Raw genomic sequence first — 22572 nt, 5'->3', positions numbered from 1 at the left:
TCGTCCAGCGGTTTTGTTTGGTTGAGCCTTTCTTCCATGGCGTTTTTTTCAATTTCTTTTGCCGTGATGCTGGCCCTGAGACTGTCGACCTTTTTTTGTTCTTTTTCCACGTTTTCTCGTGTTGAATATTAATACCAATGCTTCCCTCATGGAAAGAACATGAAAGAAGCCAGAAATGCGAGCGAGAGTTTTCGTTATTGCGCATGCACCAAACAGTCCAAAAAATTTCCTGCAACTTGTGAGTCGCGCCCTTCGTCCATTACAACCTCGGTCAGCAGCTGGCGGTACAAAGAAACGAATTGAGCGTACATGTGACATGTTAACAAAGTGTCCGGTAACATGCGACAAATAGATACAAAATAACAACTTATGAAATCTTGTCACTGCTCAATGACAACAAATAGAGAAGAATAAAATGAAAATTAGGGCATTGAGATCAAAACTTGGATTCTCATTCTTGCGTAGAACTTTAAGTCAAACATTAATAGATATCATAAAACAAAGACAACTACTGTATACGATTGTAAATTGTGAAACTGATGAACCGGAAGTGAACCAACGTGACAAGCACCATACTTGACAAACGTCATGTAAGCGAAGCCATGATTGGTTGAAATTTGCATCTGAGTGATTGATAATCTTACTAGTTATAAATAATCAAAAGCTGAAGAGTTTTTAAAGCTAATCGTTCAGCTCCTTTGAAAGTCAACAAAGTCAAGGAAAACAGTGTTTTATAACTTGTTGATTGGTACGTCTAATTAAGATGCGACGTCAGATATTAGATATTTTATCGAAAAGACATGTACGGATCTCATCATAACTAAATCTCAATCGCATCAAATGATGTTAGTTTAACAAGAAAAACGGATAGATACAAAATGATGGGACTTACTCATATATTTCTCTTTTTTGATGGGAAATCAGCTTCACTGTCAGCCGTGGCTGGCGATTAGAACGAACAACTTGCTGGAAACGGCTACTGCTTGCTAAGAAGAAAAAACAACAAACAGAAACGATGTCAGAACATGAAAGAAAAAATAACACAAGACAAAACAAAAACAATAAAGAAATAAAACCAACACAAGAATTTATCGGTTTTTTTCCCAAGTTCCATTCAGGTCGAGGGAACTTTGCTTCCCTTGCAAAACAAGACGTGTTCCCATTTATGTAACAAGTGCATTTCTTAACGACCAAAGCTTGTTCACAAGCACGAGAACTACAAATTGTGAGAATTTTAAACCCAAGCAGATATATCATATTTCTATGGCTGTCCTTTTGCAGGCATTTCGAAGTGTACGTTTGGACTGTTGTGACTGGACCTAATGTTGATTAATATTTATTTTAGAGTCAAATAAGAACTCTCAGCTCTTATTCTTTCATATAAAAAACTGTTAGTAGAAGCCTCGTCTGCAGTTTTTCATCCTTTTTATTTGGTGTTCCTGTTTAACTGCAATTTAGTAAAACAGGATCCAGTTTACGTTCACTTAAAGAATATGGACCTTTTTCGCTTGGGCGGTTTGTTTTCCCATTACAAACCACGTGATATTCTCAAGAGAATTGTTCTTTAATTCATCTAAAAATTATTTTTATATACGCACGCGACTATTTGAAAATTTGAAAGGAAGAATTCCCAAGAGTATCATCACATGGTCTGAAATGGGGCAACCACCCAGTCGAAAAAGGTCTATTGACAAGAGGGTGATTGGTTACCTTTTAAACTGATGGAGGGGTCCAAGTCCACACCAGTATCAAATGGAGTTCCTCCATTAAGTAGAATCTCAGATGTTCTGTCAAAGAACAAGCAAACGGTGTTTCGTCACACATAGCTAAACTTTTCCGACCAAGCCTCGTTTTATGCAGAATGCAGAACATGTGCCAACTGGACACACTACAGGCAAGCGCACTATCGGAGGAGGAGGGGGAGGGGGAGGGGGAGGGGGAGAAGGAGAGAAATGTTCTTAGACCCACTCGTAAAATTTACGATATTTCTTACCCAATCTGAGAATAGCACGAGCACTCGAAAGCACTCCGAAAGTTATCGCGCCAACATGTCGCCAGCTGTTGCTTCGAAATTTGAGACAAAAACTGCGGGCTTAATTTGGCCTGAGAAGCTGGAATTCGCCAATGCTAAATGGCATTCGCTATCATAACTGCATGTTATAATGGTGCGTTTCACTTTCATTTAACAGGCGTTTATACTCCATCGTCTACATGTTAAATAATAACTAATTTTATATATATTTTAATCGCCTTACTTGTTAGGTATTGGCGCTCCATTTTCTTCAAACAGTCTCACCACACACCAGCCACATGGACTACAAGAAAAAAAAAAGACAGGGAGGTTAAACAAAGACTACTGTTTAATCTATAAATCATGGAAAACTTGACATTCAAGAGCAGTTTAACGACGTGTATGGATCAGCGTAAAGTAAGGACGAAAAATCCTGGCTGTACTTGTGAATAGGAGGGTCCAAAGACAGTACATGGTACAAAACAATATACAAACATAAACAGGCGATACTAAAAAGGAACGAAATTGAAACAAGAAAGTTCAAGATTGAGGAATGTTACGACGGACTGTAAAAGGGTCTTCCACATAGATTCAATTCAGCATCCATGACATTGTTTCTTTAGACCACGGGTAACTTTAAATGCTACAGTTGACGTCTGCGGTGACGCAAATCTCGCGCTAACTAGAATCAAAATTGGGTTTACCTGGACCTGCTTCTAAAAATTAACGGTAATTTTACCCTGGATAACTCGAACTTCTGGCTAAGTCGACGTAATTGTTTTTCTCCTCAGGTCATTTTCTTTATAAGTTTACCTTCGATAACTTGAACCTTATTTGTGAAAGTCAACGAGAATGACCCAAAGCTCCCCAGAATAAAGGACAGAATATGATTGGCTGTAAAAGGCTAGGGAGTATTAACGGACTACTTTTGAAAGAACAGTACATCGCTGCAAGTCTTTTCTACAGTAGCCCACCATAGAATTCTTCTACTGCTTTGTTTTGCGTAGTTTATTCCCTTCAGATCTGTTATTAATTTCTAAGTACGAAAAGTATCGTTCACGAGCTGCTCCTATTTTATAATAAGCCTGATTGAAACGCCTGACGTTTTCTATCCTAATTTTCTGTCATTTAGTTTTCGCCAAGTATATTCGAATTATGACATTAAAAGCTTGTCGTCCCGTGAATGAACGAGAAAACTGAGGAAAACCAAAACTACTGAGTAAATTCAGGTTTAAAGTAGAATGGTATACATGTAGTAAAAGCAAAGTGGCACTATGATTGGCCAAGATTTGACATCACTTAACATTGTGAAAGTCAAAGCAACCAGACTTGTCAGATTGGAAGTTTCTCCTCAAAATATTACATTTTATGCAAAAACTCCCAGGCGCACAACTCGGTCAACGCCCATCCAGAAATGTAGGCAAGAAAACAGTACTTACCGTTCTTCTGTAAAGCATGTTCAACTCAAAATGAATAACTAGGAGAAAGAAACGAAGATCAGTAAAACCATGATGTCGACTTACACATTTAGCCTCATAATTGTCTCGTAAAGTTTCGCTGGACCATTACTGATTAGTCTGATATCTCCTCTAAACGGTTCTATTTGGTTAAAACTACAGAAGCAGTCTCAGTCAGTATCCTACGTTTTCTTCTCCCCGACCCGACAGGGTGCAACATCTTATTGATCCTTATCCAGGGCGGGGTGTTTTTTCTTAAGCAGACCGCAACACAAACACCCACTCGTCAATGAAACCATTAATACAATGCCACACTGCAATGCGGCAAAATTCACCGCCGTTGAGCTGACTAAAAAAATGAGGTTTTTTGGCGAAAACAATATAAACAGTACAACGGCACTCACCTAGAGAATTGTCACTAGAATTTATACGAGCCAGGCACTCTGAATCAAACACACTGGTGGCACACTACAAAGACAAAAACAACATGCATTCATTCTATGCCATCAGATGTTTCTTAAAACTTAATTTACTCATTGTTACAATACAGTCAAAACCTCTCCACACGGAACTGACCATAGTGCAGAACTTTATATCAATTATTGGAAAAAGAGATGTAACCCCATCTTTCACTCGTAGGGCAAGGTAAGACTCAAGTTTTGCCACTAATGTAGCTATCATATTAAACTGACTTAAATAGTATTTTGCATTTCCTAACATTTTAACCGGACATTTTCTCTTCTGAAGCATAAAAATCAGCTTAATGATAAAGCAACGCTACATGTAGTCAGTAATGGTTTTTAGAAGACACAGTGACCGAGTTCTTCTTTAGCTTAGAGGACTGGATGCTGAGTCACAAGACGTTCACTCAAATGCAAGCTTTTGAGTATCCTTTATTTCTTCAAGCAGTTTTTAACTATTTTTCTTGATAATTATCAGCAACATGCAAAGAAAGTAGTATCCGATAGCCCGCGGCTAGTGGATTTTGCAGTACATACATACATACATACTTTATTGGCTCGTCCCCACGGGGCTTTTCAGAGTCAATTTTACATCACAAAATTAAAAACTAAGTACATGACAATGATAAAAGAAGATAAAGGTTACTAAAATTAAATAAAGCAGTCATTAAGAAGCTTTTGCCTGAGTAAACGCTTGAAATCGTCACAGATGGGCTAAGTTTGAGCGCAGGCTGCAACTCATTCCACAGATAAGTCGCTCTATATTAAAAGGTTCTTTGGCCTCTAGCAGTGCGGAAGAGTGTTATGTTCAAAAGTTGAGAGTTTCTGGTATTCCTTGTCGAGACGGCGGATCTTCTGACGAGCTTAGATGTCAAATACTCCGGAGCACAACTCGTCATGCACTTAAAAACCAGAACAGCAAAACGGAAAAAGTTGTTGCCTGATTGGTAGGCAGCGCAAGTCTTGTAGCAAAAGAGTTATGTGATCGAATTTTTTAGCGCCGCACAAAATGCGACAAGCAAAATTCTGTACTGCTTGGAGCTTGTCCAGATTAGCTTGAGTAGTATTGCTCCAAACAGAAGAGCAGTAGAATAATTTACTAAACACTAGGGCATTTAAAATAATAATAAAGGCGCATTTATCAAAAATATGCTTAACGCGGTTAATTTGGCCTAATCGTGACATGCATGAGGATACAGTATGCTCATTATATGTTAAATTAGAGTCCAGTGTGACGCCAAGGTCTCTTGCAGCGTTAACGGGCTCGAGTTCCTTCCCCAATAGAAATAGCCTAAAGTCGCTAACCTTAACAGTCATTTACCGGCTGTCGAATATCACCAGTCTTATTTATCTGGGTTGAGCACCTATTCCGAAACCCAACAAGTCCTTATTCACCTTCGTGCTGATCGTGGAGTTGAAATGCCATGAGTAGGTTGGTATCGTCGACGTAACACTGCGATGAACAATTTTTTGGCACAGAAGGGAGGTCATTAACATAGATGTTAAAGAGTAATGGGCCAAGGATGTTCCCTTGTGGAACGCCAGAGCTAACAGGTAGTTTGGTCGACAGAGTTGTATTTATTCGCACAAATTGGTATCGAGAGGTTAAGTAACTTCCGAACCATTCTATCGCAGGTCTGGACGCACCAATGTCCTGTAACTTAGCGAGAAGTATTTGATGGTCAATACTGTCAAAAGCTTTGCTTAGATCAAGAAGGACAACTGCAGTTAGTTTCTTTTTGTCAATGGCATTTAGGATTTCGTCAGTTGTTTGAATGACAGATGTTTCCGTTGAATGCCACTGTTTATTTCCGCTTTGTTAGGATGATAAACGGCCTCTCGAGAGTAGATATGACGTAAGCTGATTGTGAGCGACACGCTCACAGACTTTAGAGAGGACAGGGAGTAGTGAAATTGGTCTATTATTGTTTGGAATGTCGTGGTCTCCAAACTTGGGTATCGAGGTCACTTCAGCTGTTTTCCAGGCCAAAGGGAAGGTGTCAAACTCAAAGGTAGCGTTAATAATAGACATTAATGATGGCAAGATAGCAGGTAAACGATTTTTGATCACATGGATTGGAATTTTATCAACCCCAGGGGCTTTACCACTCGCCATTGATGTGACTATTTTTTGTACTTGTTTGCACTTCACTGCGTTGAGGGTGAACTGCTCTGACAATGGGTAGATTCTCGGAATAAATAAACATTGATTAAGAGTATAACTCGATTCCTCTGCCAATTTAGCACGCAGGAAAAGAAATTATCTTTGGAATAATTAATTCGAGCTAGCGGAGTACTTTTCGGGAATATTTTTGATGACATTCCAATTACAGATGTGCCTTAAGAGATTATATTCGTAAGAAACTTTTAGGGTCCAGTGAGAGTGACAAAGTTAGTTTTCTTTGCATGCCGTTATACCGTTTCCTACGCTTTGAATGAAAATGAGAACACAAGCAAAGGTAAGTAACAAGTAGTGTATAACAATTATTCACCTGTTTGTTGACGGGATCCCAAGTAATGTCTCGATAAGCTACATTAGACTGACTTAGTTTCGGCATCACCCAAGAGCTAGTTTGCCAGTTTTCTATAAACAGAAATAAACAATAAGTCAGTCATGCAGCATTAGACAAAGTAAGAAACTACGGAATTTAAATATGGAAAAGGAAATACCACGTGGTAAATATCCCCTGGAATATAAGTCGAATAAAAGTTCCCCCACCCTCTAAAATACCGCCCCCACTCTATGACAGTTTCATGGAGAAATCAAAATTTTCTTTGCAGCGCTTTCATTTATTTTTTTCAGATACAAGAACGATAAACAACGAACAGAATATCTGCTAATCAAGAGCAAGAATTTCATTTCTAAAGTGGAGCTGAAATAGAGAGCAACTTGCCTTCTTTCGCCATTATTCCAAGCGCAGTTGAGCGAAATCCACTGGGCATCGCGCCCATGGCTTTAAGCACATCTGTGGTGCCTGTCTGAGAAGATAAAATTATCATACTTGCTTACAACAGGTTTGTTTTCCAACAGACAGTCAAGTAACAGATGATCAAACCGGTTTTGATATAACGCGAACTGAAAACCAATAACATAACAGGTTTTCATTTTTCCAACAACTTTGACGGCAGTTCTTCACAACAGAAATTGGGATATAGAGATAAAATTTAACAAAATCAAAATTGACATTTCTTTCAAAAGCTCGTTCACAAAAGAAACGGTCGCGACTTTACTTTGTTTTGTGTCTGTTTTTACAGCTGCTTTCGATGTAAATTAAATTCTGTCTACTCTTCTTGCAATTATCTCACAATATGGTTATTTGGATAAAAATCGATTTTTGTTCGCAGCATTTAGCACAAAATCCGTTTAAAATCCTTAACAACGCTTAAATACAATGCCAAAGTGGCAATCGACAAAGAGTTTTGCAAATGCAGATTTTACGCTTTGCAAAACAATTATTTCATTCTGATTTGAATTTAAAAGAAAACGTCTCAGTCGCTGATATTTTATTTGTCGTTTGACACAGGTGTAAATATCGCTGTAGAAAAACAAAATGCAATACACCATAGTAAAAATAAAGTTGTTTAAATTCATGACTAGACTAAGAAAACAGATTATTTAAAATAAAATAAACTGTCTCTGATCGTTTACATTGGCTCTCATAAGTTGTATTTAATGGCCAGCGCAAAGCGATAGTGGTGATTTGTTTTCAGTTTAACGAGAGGAATTATTTTGATGTTTCACTTCGATAGGGCTAGCTTTAACTTAGTTTAAGGTAGTCCACGTTTGAAAATTTAGGAAAACCGATTTTTCAGTTCTCAAATATCGCTTTCATAGCCACTGAAAGTAGCGAACATCACATAAATACAAATTTTGGTTTCAAAGCAAGTTGAACTCCAGTAATTTTTTCGCCAACAAAATGTGGATCTTCTCGCTTCCCAGCATTTTGACAAACATATATTCTTTCGTTTTAGCACGAGGCTCAAGCTACAGACGGGCTTTATTCGGAAAAAGTGCAATAAAATTTGAACCAATCATTAACATAATTGAAAAGAAAAGAGCAGTTTTTATGACATCTGCGAGGAAAGCAACATAAGATTTGGGACAAAAACTGAGAGACAAACAACGACAGCGCTGCTGTCCCGTTACATAAAAGATTTGTACCCAGTTGATGTCAAAGCGTGCATAGCCGTTGAGAAAAGCCGACTAAATTCACTCCCAAACTTGCAGTTCATAGTGTAATAAAATACGGTAGCTTCTTAAGAGTAAGGTTTTCCTCAGACTAAACCCAAATAAATAAATTTAAAAAAAGTTGAAAATGCCTCTTCGAATGTATTAATTGTAGCGCAATAAGCCATTTTCCGTTTGCCAGTGATCAGCTGCGGAAAGCGGAAGCCAGAAATGATAACCAGAAATACAGGAAAGAAAAAATACCGTTGTGTTTTGAAAGTAAGCGATCGATAATATTACGTCACAATTGAACAGCTCGCGCACATAATGAGCGCGCGCTCCAAATCCAGTGTGCACATAAACAACGTCCGAGCAACATGCACGCTGTCCTCAGAACACATCATCTGAACTAGTAAGAGAGTCTCAGGTTCGACACCTAGCTGGAGAAGTTGGAGTTCTTCTTTATTATTATTATTATTTTTTTTTTTTCTGAGCACGCATGTGTCAAAGACGGACTGAAAATCATCTTCTGATATCCTCCTTTGTCCTCGGAAAAAAAAGTCATTTAACTTTTTCTGCTAAAATAATTAAAGCCACGAGAACTACGTTATTAGAAAGATCTTTGTCCATTTTCTTCGGTTTACATAGTCAGGCTACACGAACAGTTCAAGCAAACTCGCCCCACTTTGTCATCCAATGAGAAAAAGAATCGTGACTCGCTCGTTCGCACACTTTTTCGTGCGCTACTCTCCAACTATATCCATTCGCTTCAAGGTTTGATTAATTCACTGGATTCATATATGTGCCCTTTCTGATGGATCAGAGTGAGACTGACAGACAGAGACAGACAGGCAGACAGACAGACAGACAGACAGACAGGTTGGATTGCCACAAAATACATTCGTATAAACAACTATCATACCTCTTGAGTAGAATCTCTTGAAAGAGTTTTCCAAAGAGTTTTTTTTCCGCTGAACACCCAGGAAAAAAAAAACGAATTAAATTTTCCCGTCTTGTGCGAATAGCACCTTGGATATCTTTACAAGGCGTAATGCGACCTAAAGGATGATTACAATATGATCGTCACGATCACTACATAAGATAAGAAACTCTCCGAGAGGATCTGGATCAAACAACCACGAGTGCATTGTGGGATATTTATTATAATTGCAACGATAGCTACAATCTTTGAGGAATCGTTTCCATGTTATCGCAACGATAGCTGAACCTTTTTTTTCGGCGATCTCAACGATCAAAGCGGTAGTAGCGCTCCAATGGAAACCTGACAATCACAAACCGTTCCACAAAATCTACAAAAATAATTAAGAGTGCAGTGAAGGTAATGCTTTGATAACTGAGTTTCTTGACGAGTGGATTTGTTACTCAAGATCTGAGCTAACCTTCTTTGCCTTGGAAGCTCGGGAACTTTGTCTGCTGTCTCTGCAGAGAAAATAGAAACAAAATAAAGCAAACTAAGTATTTAATCGTACATCTTCACTTAGGCAGTTGCTTGGTGATTAAAAAACCACATCTTAAAAGGGATTGCTTATTTCTCAGCTACCAGACCAACGCTGTCTGTTTACAACTGCATACAAACTGAATAAATAAACTAGAACATGTCTCTTTTCTAGACCACAAGAGGATTTCTAACAGCTACGCTGTTTGCATCCGGAGCCAAGCGCGGAAAAGCACGCGCTTGCCAAGAGAAGGTTGTTCCTGATTGGTTAGAAAAGAACAGCTTGACTGCCGTGAATGGTTACAGTGCGAGGCTTGAATTGAGTTCGGCGAACAAATCACCCGAGCAAGACACACAAACAATCCGCCAACAGACAATCAGCTAAAACCGCTCTTAACATTCTTCAAAGTGCTCCTGCTACCGCATCAAGCAAATACCTTTCTTTAATACAGTGGAATCTTCTCCGTCAGTCTTCTCTGGTGAGGTTTCTTCACTGCTTTCCTCGATAATCTAATCAAAATGAAATGTTATTAAACACAAGTCAACCATTACGACCCACAGATAGTAAGCAAAAAACTGTCGCAAAGGTGAACCAATAGTATTTTTTGCTATCATCATCTTAAAGTATGCCACCACTAACTCGCTTACTCTATCTACTATTCTTCATGTGGATCGCCGACATATTACATACTGTCACCTTTTACAATCGCCAAAGTACTTGAGTTCAAAAACAATGGACACGTTTACATCATGATAACACAAACCAACTTTAAACTTTCCAGTATTAACCTTAAGAAGAGTTTTCGGTACAACGCCTTGTTTCCCGGCTGCGTTTTCAGCTTCCCGCCAGCCATCCTCACTAAAATTTACAACAAAAATAAGAGCGATTTACAAGTTAAAATACTTCAACAAAAAAAAAAAGGTTCAACATTCAAGGTACAGTAACATCGCTTAATTCTAGTTTGGTCCTAACTAGTCTTAGTTTCCTTTACGGCCTAAACAAAACCCAGTCGTTTAAACACACAAACCACACATCGCTCGTTCATCGTAAACAAAACATCCTGCTGCCAAGGCTACGAAAGAAACGTAAACTACGTCATCCTCAACGATCAACGCGCGAGCATTTCTAAACTGTCCAATCACGTGTGATCTAGGCACGTACCTTTTCAAGTGGCGGGAAAAATCACTTCAAATCACAATGTTTTGAAAAACACGAGTTCTTTTTGAGGTGGAGTGGGACGACGAACTTCTGAAATGTTTCAGAGGTTCTCTTGGCCTAATCAAGTTCCCTCAGAAGGCCTAAGTTAAAATTCCTTTAGTTACAAAAAAAGCATAATTTTGATATTCGATTAGGGTTGAAATGTTTGCTTGCTGCGGAAGATGAAGTCTGAAGGCAAAGATAGTAGTTCTATTACAATTGAAAATCAATTCTTCCTCAAAGCTTATTACTACGACTGTTGCGCATGACAAATACAAATAATATCAGATACCTCGTTTTGATAACTGTTAAAATCTTGCCTTTCTTGAAGCTAAGATCACCATCTTGTTCGCCTGTAAAATCACTCAGCGCCTCAACTTTGAGGACTTAGAAGCATTTAAAGAAAACAAAAGTTTACGATAATGGCAAATCTCCGATAAAAGTAGTGGAAGAGTTTCCGATTGTTATAGACCAATCAAAACTAAGCACGAACACTAGCGAAGTATCTCCGAAGTGTCATGGCGCCATGACACTTTGTAATTTTGCTTAGCAACGGGAACTGTAGCCTGCGAACGCAGACCTAAAATACATCTGCGTTCTCAGGTTACCAGAACTGCGGAAACAGATAAACTTTCAGAGATGGAACTCTGATCTTGCCTACATGGACGGGTTGAAACTCACGCTTCATGAAATGCCGTGATTCGGACTACAGTGTATCTGAAATAAAACTGACTCACCATAACTATGTTTGTCGTGGTTTCCTCTTCACTCTCGTCATCATCATCATCTTCATCTTCGTCTTCGTTATTTTGTAAAGAAGTAAATTAAAAACATAAATTAAGATTGCTCAGATCTACTGAGGTGAGCACCCAATGTTTCAGTCACCATTCGCAATATACAGGCGTTCCGAGCTCAGACTAAAAGCTCAGAAAAAATTTTTCAAGGCAATACCATTCTGTGTAAAAGGTTTTTGTCAACTTTCAACAGAGAGCAAAGAGCTTCAGCTTCAAGCGGTTCATATTGTTATCTATATACCCCTCCTGGCCTCCGTTAATCATCCTAATGGGTTCCTCTCATCTGCCTCGTTTCTCAAGTACTATTCTACAAAATTACACCATTCTTGTTGGTTTTCTTAGGTCTGGAAACATGTTATTGAGCTTCACCACGGAAAGCGCAGAAAAAAAAAAAGAAACATGCATAATGAAATGACTAGACGGCCTATCAGTAGTACAGCTCCTTGAACGTTTTCTGTAGAAAGCAAGGTCACATTCTCTCAACACACCTCTCTGGCATGTGCGTGCCATCGTCATCAGCTTTATCTGTCTGCAAGTCACTGTTGGATGCACCAACATCGTCTTCTTGCGTCTTTCTGAAATGTTACAACAAAGGAAACAGAGAAATGCAATACATTGTACGGTAGCTATGTAATGGCTTGGAGTGGTACATCGACAAATACTATCCCACCAGTGACTTCATTTTCAGTTGACACAAGAGAGTGTGGATACAACGGGAAAATGGGGTCACTTAAAAAAAAAAAAAAAGAAAAACAAAAGTAACTAGCTCTCTTTTCATTACATAGAGTACACTACACAGGTTTTGTGAAGCAAAAAGACACCTTATCCGTCAAGTGATTTCGCTACTCCCTAGGAAAAAATACTTATTTAAATAGTAAAAGTTACAAGTCCCGGGCCGAATTTATGAACGACTTATAAATATTTATTTTATTTCGGTTGGAAGCAAACGAAGAGACAAAAAAGCCAAGATATATGCATGAATAAATCTGGTGCTGAAATCATTACCTGAAATAGTCTTCCTCAACTTCATCGGGTTCTAGTTGTTCAGAAATTCTGTCAGGTTTGCTCTGTCAAACAGAAATGTAAATTAAAATAAGTCAGCTACGATGGAAAGTTCAAGAAGGGTTTACCATTATGTATGACGAACATCAGTCCAGCAGATACACACTCCATAGATATTCCTTAGCAGCACGTACGTTTGTACACTCAGTGAACACTGAATCAGCTCTTTGTCTGATCTTACAATGCACTGCTGTGTGCTAATTAGTACAAAAAATGTGCAGTGAATACATGTAGATTGAAAGGAGTATTTTGCTTGTTGTCAATTGAGATAAATTATTCAAGCTTCACTGATTTTTCGTTTGATTGAACTGAGAAAGATTTTGCATACATGTATAATGTAAGGTAGATTGAATATCTACTGGGTTTTTAGTTTCGTTTCGTTTTTGTTTGACGAAAGAAGTAGAAAATTGTCCCTTCCCAGAATTGCAGTTGTATTTAGTAAGCTTCTTGTAAACCTCGATTAATCTATTAAACAATGTAAAACCCGCCTCTAAGGATCACAGCAATCAACATAAGCAAAACAAAACTTTCGCTAAATCAAAACAGGGTTTATGACCCATCAGGATAACTTTAAAAAGCTACAAGTAAAACGTAAACTTATTGCTGAGAACATGGACAGTTAATTGTGACAAAAACGATAAATTAAACAACTACAGCCTGAAGGTATAAAAATGCATAGCTGGGTAATTTTAGAATTATTCCTTCAAAAGCACATGGCTTTTGTTTTAAGGCACAGCTAATCTCGAAATGACTTGCATTTAACTTCTATTGCAGTCAAAACATTGTGGTTTTTTTACAATGGACACTAGCCCCGTGTTTCAGACTTAAAAAATCTATAGTTGAGATCTAATTGACTGGCTTACCAATTCAACTGTAAAATGAAACTGTTAGTAATTATAAATATTATTAATAGTTTCTGTGAGGATCATATGTAAAAATCGAACGTTTAAAAAAGCAGTCATCATACAAAAGGTAATAGTTTTGGCTGGCTTTCGCAGGTAGACCTTAAAATATTCGCTAAGGGAACTCAGACCTCTGGTATATAAAACTATACGATTTAAAATTACGGATTCTCCACACCTCGTAAGCATGAAACAACGATTTTTGCATTCTTCTTCTTTGTAGACGGATAAACAAGGATTAAATTCCAGCTGCGATGTCCAGTATAGTAAGCCGTTGTTGATACAGTAGATCATTTAAAAACGTTGTTCCATTTGACACTGTATGTCCATCAAACACCTTGATGTCAAAGAATCACTGAAGCTGAACCTATTTGTTCCTGTTTGTGACAACAACCTGAAGTAACTCAGGAAACTAGCATGCAAACTTTTAACTCTTAGTGACATAAATATATGACTTCCACGCATAAACAGAGTTTATACGACTCCAGACATGTAAATTAGGCGAGATTTTGCAGCTGCCCAAGACAAAGGTTCTATAAGTTGCTTAACGCAGTCCATTATCGTTGCTACTTCAATTGTGGACATTTTATACTTGAAAAAATGTTTTTCTGCACATGTGACTAGCAAATACATAGAACATGACGGAATTTTGAGAGCACAAGATAAATTTAGAGAGCACGGGACTCCGCAAGAGAGTGTGTTTTATGGTTTAGACATCATTACTTGTATATCAGTTATCAAATTTAACACTGGTGAGCGAAACCTCTACATGTATGTTCTTCTACATGTATACTCTAATGAAACAACACTTTTAAGCCAATCAGAGGGGGCTCAAATTCAACTTGTATTATAATGTAAAGTGACATTATGTCCTACATATTATCAACTCTCATTACAACATCATCTACTGGAAGAAGAAGAAACAACTGCATGGTGCCAGTAAGTATGTAAAGTAAAGACTTGAACAATACTGGTATGCAGTTCTGTGCAAAAATAATGCAAATGTTAATGAAGTCCATGAGTTTTTCCCACAAAACTTCAAAAGATTCTACATGTACATCACCTCAGAACAAAAATTCATCAAAACTGACAATTTTTTAGGGACCAGTTGAAAAGTACTGGGAAGTGTGGGCTGGAGCAAAGAGGGGGTGGGTCGTTAGTTTTTGAGCCCTTGATAAGGGGTGGGTCATTCAATTTTTAGCTACTCATGGGGCGGGGGGTGGGTGGGGTGGGGGTGGGTCATCCTATTTCATAGCAGGAATTGAAACACATAAGTGACTTTTTTTTAATCAAAGTCTTGATATTACAAAAGAGTTTCCCACTCAGTTAAATTTTCTAATCAAGCCGGAATTTTTGAATGTAAAAAAAAATTCTCACTCCTCTTTTGTGTCTTTATATAAATTTAAACATAACTTATAATAATTATTATCACTGTATGAAAGCTAAAAAGTCTAATGGAATGAGCAAGGAGTCCCAGTGCAGCAATTTTCATGATCTTTCAACATGTCAACTGGTCTTCAAGAACACCAAATGGCCCACTTGTGTCTACATGCATCCACAAGGGTACAGGACTCATGTCTATGGGTTTGGGACTTACATCCTTGACTCTTGAATGTGCATTTCGGTTTACAGTCCATTTTTAAACTCGTGGATACGCAAAGCGTAGAAACGTGTTTCTTGTGGGGACTCCGATCTCCGAGCATTTGTTTGCTGGAAAGTGACCTACAAATGTGGTAAGCTTTGATGAGAATGTGTCTTATTCGAGAACCTTAATGAACTTATATGAGCGAAATGAACACTTCTCAATGAACGAAACCAGGACAAACATCGGCACTATTTTATAATATTGTAATTTCATTTTTATAATTAGTAACATCTAAACCTGAGGCCAGCTGAAATATTCTTTTGAATATACCTTGTGTCAGCCTTGCAGTAGTCTTTGACTTACTACCGTTTTACTTTTCAAGTTTGGCTGATTAGATCTCCTGTGAGATCCAACGTTCAATCAATTGAGTAGTCTACGTTCAACCGACATCGAGTTAAGTTCAGATTAAAGTTGTATTCTCTATACTTGTCTTGTTTATTTTAGTATATTTATCTGAACTCTGAATGGGATGTGAAATGCACATAAACTTGGAAAAAAATTCCCAAATACTTGATTTTGATAAGCTTAAATGATTTTTACCTTGTCTTGTGTTAGCACTTTTGCTTCCTGATTGAAAAGATAACAAAGGGAAAGAAACCCCTCTATGAGCTCGTAGGAGCACATATTTATGGGTAGACAGATTTTTTGGATCAACACTGAAAATACTTGCAAATGAGGCTACTTATTTTGATGTACTTTCCATGCAATATATAGAGAGAGACAAGCGGTTCTACATTGGAAAAGAAGTGCTGTCTCATAAGAAACCTTACCTATAGCCTTGAGTGAAATGCAATGAAAAAGGTCTGTAAGCTCGTACGACTTGAATGCTTGTAAATTTCCCCAGCAGGTAGACAAACACCATCAAGATCTGGGTGTGTGTGTGTGTGTGTGGGGGGGGGGGGGGGGGGGGAGGAGAGTACAGTATGATTTCTTTGGCAAGAGTGTCCTCTGTGACCAAAGAACCCTTAGCCTTTACCACTCTCTGTTCAGCTGCAATTTTGCCACCCTAGCTATTCTGTAATATGTGCAACAAAAGCCAACGAAAAAAGCCTACACTTTGTGAGATAAGTGCAACCTTGTGTGGTATGAACCCGGCTTGTTTTCACAGCCTTTAAAAATACACCAGTAATTGCAAGTTCACCAAGTGAACATGTTTCATCTCTAGATTACTTAATCCACAAGTTTGACGATAGGTCTCATTTGATTTTTTTAGAGCTTAACAACATCACTTGAAAGTTGCAAGAGTAACGGGTGGCAATATTATTTTAGATGCTTAAAATTGTATATTACTGTTACGAAATAAAAAAAAAAAACATAAATAATGTCGCAAGTTCATACACAAAATGTGATTTTGATGGATTATGCAAACAAAAATGTCATGTTTTATAGGGGGGTGGGTGACATGTAGTTTTCAACCTTCATTAAGGGGTGGGTCACTCAGTTTCGCACCAAACGGAAGGGGTGAGTCATGTCTTTTCTATCCACCACATTTTCAAATGCTCTGGCCCACCCCACCTTATAACCAGTCCATTGGATGAAAATGAATGTTTCAAGTAGCATAAAAATCAAGAAAGCAACTTCGGAAAATTTCACAGTTACATGTATTCAATCTGACTTTTTAAAACCTCTTTTTTCTCAATGACAAGGATTCAAATAACAGCCGGTCAACAGACAATGTCCAGTCAAAAATAGGTTTTGCCTGGTCTAATCCTTAGATGGCCAGACAATTTGTTCGGTCATTAATTATTTTATGCTGGTAAGGGAAAAATTTAGAGTTTCAAGTTTGGAATATTTAAAGGTTTAATATTATTGGCGTTTGTGAAACAGGAGGGGAAAAAGGCAGATACTTAACTACAAGACCAAAACTTTTAATAATGATTCGTAATAGTCATAAAATTCCCAGCCAATTTTCGCATTGTCATTCACCAAGTCATCACTGCAAATTAGCGGGTGTGAATTACGTTATGGTCCGTGTGGGTTTTGTAAACATGACGCGAGTCAGAAGGATAACAAAACCTCTCACTGTCGGTACAAGGGTGTGAAAATAACAATAACAAGAAAGCAAGTTTACATTCATTTGTTTACTTGTCGGAATTTCCGTGTGAATCACTTAAGCTATAAATACCGCGATTACCTAAAAATTCTACTGTATATTCCAGGCTTTTCCTGTATTGAGGTCGATGCTTTTGTACAGTAAATGCTTTCAAAATTTACTTGTTTCATATTTAAACATCATGTGAAGGGGGGCGGGGGGCGCACTTTTATAGCGATAAGATGTAATCAATGTTTGTCTCGCCAAAAATGGGATATGTCCAAGCAAAAATAGGTTTGACTGGACTATTTCACCGGCGCCAGCCGGGAAATTATTTGAAGCCTTGCAATGAGAAAGAAAAGGCAAGCTTTGTTTTTCGTTGAACAAAACTTGTCTGCAGTACTTTTGCACAGTACTCTATGTTCACATACAACATATATATTTTTTCTCTCCATCTTTTTGTTATTTTTTATTTCTTCTTTACACTGGCCCTAAAAATTCCTATTGGAGAGTTGTCAAGTTAAACACATTACCCACACTCAAGCTTTGGGAACAGAAAATAAGAAAGTGTAACTTCCTTAAGGAAGGTGTCTTGTTATATTACGAGGAGTGAGAGATATTTGTTTTACATTCATATGTAGGAATAAACTCTGTTGAATGTGTACCTTTATTTCTTCCAGCTTTTGCTGTTCTTTTCTTTGCTGCTCATTGAAATCTTGTGAAGAGCCATTATTTTCAGCCTGGTAACGTAATGTAAGCATCAAAATAAGTTGTTTACCCGTTCCACTACCAAGAATCTCAATATCTTCTGAAAGTTTGGTTGTCACTAGCTAACAAGTATAATTTGCAAACATGATTGGCTAATTTGTAGCATAGATTGCAATTTCCCAACACACTTTCCAACATCACATGGTACAGAACCTGACTATAAACAATGTGAAATGTCCGCACCTTTGGGAGACTGGAGATCTCCTTAGACAACAATTTGATTTCTGTCTTTAATTCGTCACAGCTTAGGGAAGGGAAAAAATAATATCAGTATGATTTGTTTTTTGTTGCCAAAAGTTCCTAAGAGTTTTTAAACAGCCCAGAGGCTGATACACTTGTAGTGAATGGTGTCTTTAAATATATGAGGGCAGACGCTTGTTTATAATTAATTGTTACATGTACATGTTACGTAATGTACTAGCACTGTACTGTTTTGAGCTAATTCTCAAGATGATCAGCCCTCTGACACAAGCAAACCGACAAAGTACACCAGCATTGTCTTGTTCTAACATCTGCACTGCTTGACACCAGACAGAACAACAATTTTTCTTCATGTTCACTGTGTGCATGGTGAACAAAATGGCATGTAATATAACCTGGAACAGCTGGAATGCCAAGCAGAAACAGATAATGTTCAATATCAAAGCCTGGATCCTAGCATTCACCTTAAATTCCGTAACATTTTGGGATGTGCTACCTGTAGAATGTTCTGGTGTACTCTGGCATACCTTATTACATGAAATTTTCGCGACACGTTAATTTCGCAATTTTGAGGTTCGCATATTTTGCAACACCTTAATTTCACGATTTTGTGAAAATTTTTCATTTTGACTCACTTTAATTTCGCATTTTTGAGTGAGACACTTATTTCTTTGTCAATGTTATTTGACATGTCCCTGAATTTGATCAAACAACTTAACCGACAATGTCCAAATAAACAGAAATGCAACTGATTATGTAAACAGTAACAAGAAAGATGTTCTCACAGTGTCTACAAGGCACGGTTTGTAGTTCATACTTGAATTCAAGTCACGTTTTTAGTGGTCAGCTGACCTCATTACCCATGTACATTAAATATTCCTTTCTGCAGACTCCAAAGAGGAAATGTTGCCGTTTAGTTTCAGGACTGATGCTGTTTAACTGTTTGCGTAAATGTCTTGAAACGGATCAACAGGCAGTAGCACTTCTTTTCCAGAGGCGACAGTAAGAATGGAGGCATCTACCAAGAACGTTGAAGCAATTGAAAGGTTTAAGCAACTAGTGGAACAGCACTACAAGGAGCCAGTAAATGGACAGTTTGAGGATTGTACAAAAGAAGTGCTACCTGGAGTGGAGGCGGAAAGAAGTAGGGATAAAGAGGACCAGAACATTGCCACAGAATAGTTCAAAATGATTGTTATAAACGTGTGTAATGGTAATAAAGTCGCTTTTTTAATTATTGACGTATTGTGAGTCACTTAATTTTCGCATCATGTTAATTTCGCGACATTTAATTTTCACGTCACTTAAATTTCGCGATTTTTTTTAAATCACGAAATTCGCGAAATTAACGTGTTGCGAAAATTTCATGTAATAAGGTAATACTTTATGCCCCTGATTTAAGTGCCTGCCAAACAAAGCCAACTACATGTTAAATTTGTGTAAGCTGCAAAAGGCTCTGTTGATCCATCTAGCCCTAAGGTTACATGTACGATATATTAATCTGTACACAGCCCTGGCCTCATTCAACTTAACCATTAAAACAACAGCGACAATTAATCTGGAGCAATCATTATTCAATCTTTAGACTTCACTCACTCGTTATAATTTTGTCTTCTCTCTGGTGATGTTATTGATGATAACCCATCCAGACGAGTGTAAAATACATCAACCTTGAATGATAAACGGAAAAAACTCTTGTCAGTACAAAGACAATTGTCTGCCTTATTTCTTGTGTTATAAAAATAAATTATTTTGACCGTGCAGAGAGAAACACAAGGGCTAAGCTTAAATTCTAACAGTAAGCTGCAGTAACATATCAGATGAGGATGGTACAGATGTATGTACAGAAAAAATATCGTTTTAATTATCTTTGAAAAAATCACTTTCTCCAAGCAAAACGATTTTTTCACTGAGAATGGCCTCGACGTGCCGCATTAAAAAAAATTTGTAGCTCACATGGCGACATCAGCTGACTTACCCGTCTTGAAATAGAATTGATTCTCTTTTGCACGTATGCAAGGCTCCCTTTCTTCGTCGATTTTTCTACTTTGCTTCGAGACAATGTGAGATAAAGAAACTGGTTTCAGTGCTTTGCAACCACATGTTTGCTCAATAACTTGAAGAGAAAATCCACAAAACAATGCTGCACCCCGATCGAACTTTCCGCCATTTTTATGATGAGTCATACCCAGGTTCCCGCATAATGCCGAATGAGTAACCGCGCCATCATTTGCACGATTACTGTGGAACCCCGCCTTACGACCACCCGTTAATACGACCACCTCCTTAAAAAGATTACGGCCACTTTGTTCTGGCCCAAAAAAACTCAGTCAGTCATATTCTTATTTAAAGAACCCCTTTAATACGACCACCCCGTAATGCGACCAATTTTCCATGGCCTGAAGGTGGTCGTATTAACGGGGTTCAACTGTAGTTCACATTGGGGAGCATAGTGTGGAAGCTTACATATATTGAACCGCTTTAATGTTGTGGACATTTTTGTAGGTTGGAAAGAATGAATTACGCCCATGAAATCGCTGGTACACACGGAGGAGCTTTCCCGGAGCGTGCCGTTGGAGCAAAACCTGGGGTGGGGGGTACTCCCTTATATGGGCTGTATAGGTATCTGCGGCTCCATAGGGTATAGTTTTTTAGCCATTTTGGTCATAAATAGGGTATCGATTTTAGCCATTTTGATCATTAATAGAGTCTGGTTTTTGCAGTCTAGTCTTAAATTGGGCACGTTTTTTAGAAGAAGCTATTTTTTCATTATTATCGAAAAGACCGATCAACAAAAGCCCTTCACGATGTCTTTAACGTCGGTCGATTATAAGGCAGGTCTGAAACATGGTATTGATTTAGGGTCAGGTCATAAATAGGGTATTGAAAATCGCAGAATTTGGTCATAAATAGGGTAAGGGTTTTGGGAAGCGGGCAGCATACCCCAACCAAATTTTTCTCGGAGTACTCTCGCCCCGCCTCCCCCCCCCCTCCCTCCCCCGGGGCAGCAAAACCTAGAAGCAAAACCCCTCATGTGTATCGGCCTAAAATTACGGTGGCGTGAAACAAAAGCTGAATCTCCGTCGGTAGAGAGGAGAGTGTTACATATAACGCACATACCGTAGAATTTCGAAAGTAACCACCACCTGAAAGTAGCGACCACCACAAAACTTCTAGCCGCTAACAAAGCAACGAACCCACTCCCAGCCACCATAGCGAGACCAAGGTTCAACATAGTATTTTTCCAATCAATGGTCCAGTAACGTGTGGTAACTTGATAACCATGATTAAACCACTCTTTAACAAGTGAAAACACGTATCGCTTATGTCCTTATGCCAGAAAGCAATTTTAAATGTCAATTCTTGCTTCAGGAGTTAATTATGCGCCGTGTCCGGCTAAACCCGAAACTTTTCATCAAGTAGCAGAAACGTACTAACAGGAACGTTTTTCAAATTAAAATTGAAAACTCGGTATCATTTTCAACAGCAGCGTATTGTAAACAAAAAAACATTTCTTTAAATAAAATTAAAAATTCGACCAGCGCAATGAAGTATTGATAGAGCAGACTAACATAGCAGTGTGTCAAATAAAAAATCAAAGAGAACACGACGCAGTAGATGAAGATCCCACCCATGTGGAAGCAAGGTCAGTAAAGTTTTTAAGAACTGTTTTGCGAATTTCCGTCTCATTTCGTAAAAATATCTCAGTCGCACCAACTTTATTTAATTTGTTTTCCTAGCAAAGCAAAAGCCAATTTTTCCTTTTTGTGAGATAATGCAATATTAAATATTACATAATCTCATATAGTTATCGGGCCGTATTGAAGGTTTGAGGATTTTATGGAGATTAGTGCAAACTCGAGACGAAATCGGATTGTTGCATTTACAAAGCGTGGAAACCATGAGCGAGGACTGATCAAGGGTTCATCCGCAGTGATGATAACATCATCCGTTATTTGTCGGACTCGACGAAAATTATTTGCCCTGCGCTGCCGCTTCCGCGCTGTTTGTTTACAGCATGTCACGTTACATATTCCTCGGTTTCAATCAACTCATGGTTTTTGACCCAGACCCTTTCTTTGGTCCATTTCTGATAGGATTTCTCTTTCGCTGCTGCAGCCTGTGAACTACTGTTGCTGAGCTCTTCCGTGCCATTCTGGCTCTGATTTGTGGACATCATCTAATGATGATGATGATGATGATGATTGTTGTTATTGTTGTTATCATTATTATTATTATTGTTGTTATTATTATTATTGTTATTATTATTATTGCTTTGATGAACCACACTATGTTTTTGAAGTTCATTATTTAATGAAGAAAATACATGTTTCGGATGCGAAATCATACACCTCAGTTGTACAATGACAAATAAATTATAAAATGAAAATATGCAATAAATAGTATAACAAAGTGA

The 22572-nt window shown here is 38.0% G+C and overlaps 2 protein-coding genes and 1 pseudogene across 3 annotated transcripts in view; 1 reads left to right on the top strand and 2 right to left on the bottom strand.

Moving 5' to 3' along the window:
* Nucleotides 1-22572, top strand: part of LOC145480897 (uncharacterized) — a 250346-nt pseudogene that overhangs the window by 154317 nt on the left and 73457 nt on the right. The gene's annotated exons all lie outside the window — the stretch shown is intronic.
* On the bottom strand, nt 156-3468 carry LOC145464429 (nephrocystin-1-like). Its single transcript, XM_081448322.1, has 6 exons — nt 3451-3468; nt 2986-3047; nt 2455-2520; nt 2256-2315; nt 1711-1787; nt 156-986 (listed from the first exon to the last, which is right to left on the bottom strand). The coding sequence occupies exons 1-6, from the start codon at nt 3466-3468 to the stop codon at nt 889-891; spliced, it is 381 nt and encodes a 126-aa protein (XP_081304448.1). The 3' UTR covers nt 156-888.
* On the bottom strand, nt 2318-22332 carry LOC145464422 (uncharacterized). The gene is made up of 16 exons (XM_081448310.1): nt 22186-22332; nt 20134-20232; nt 19752-19825; nt 18138-18198; nt 17852-17926; nt 12551-12612; nt 12037-12120; nt 11485-11570; nt 11044-11137; nt 10343-10412; nt 9991-10063; nt 9498-9537; nt 9020-9068; nt 6824-6908; nt 6422-6513; nt 2318-3936 (listed from the first exon to the last, which is right to left on the bottom strand). Exons 1-16 carry the CDS (start codon nt 22330-22332, stop codon nt 3724-3726), a joined length of 1404 nt encoding a protein of 467 aa, XP_081304436.1. The 3' UTR covers nt 2318-3723.

The sequence above is a fragment of the Orbicella franksi genome, chromosome 1 (assembly GCF_964199315.1).
Source record: "Orbicella franksi chromosome 1, jaOrbFran1.1, whole genome shotgun sequence".
Lineage (NCBI taxonomy): Eukaryota > Metazoa > Cnidaria > Anthozoa > Scleractinia > Merulinidae > Orbicella > Orbicella franksi.
Note: the sequence above shows the minus strand (reverse complement) of the source record. Positions and strands in the feature narration are given on the sequence as shown.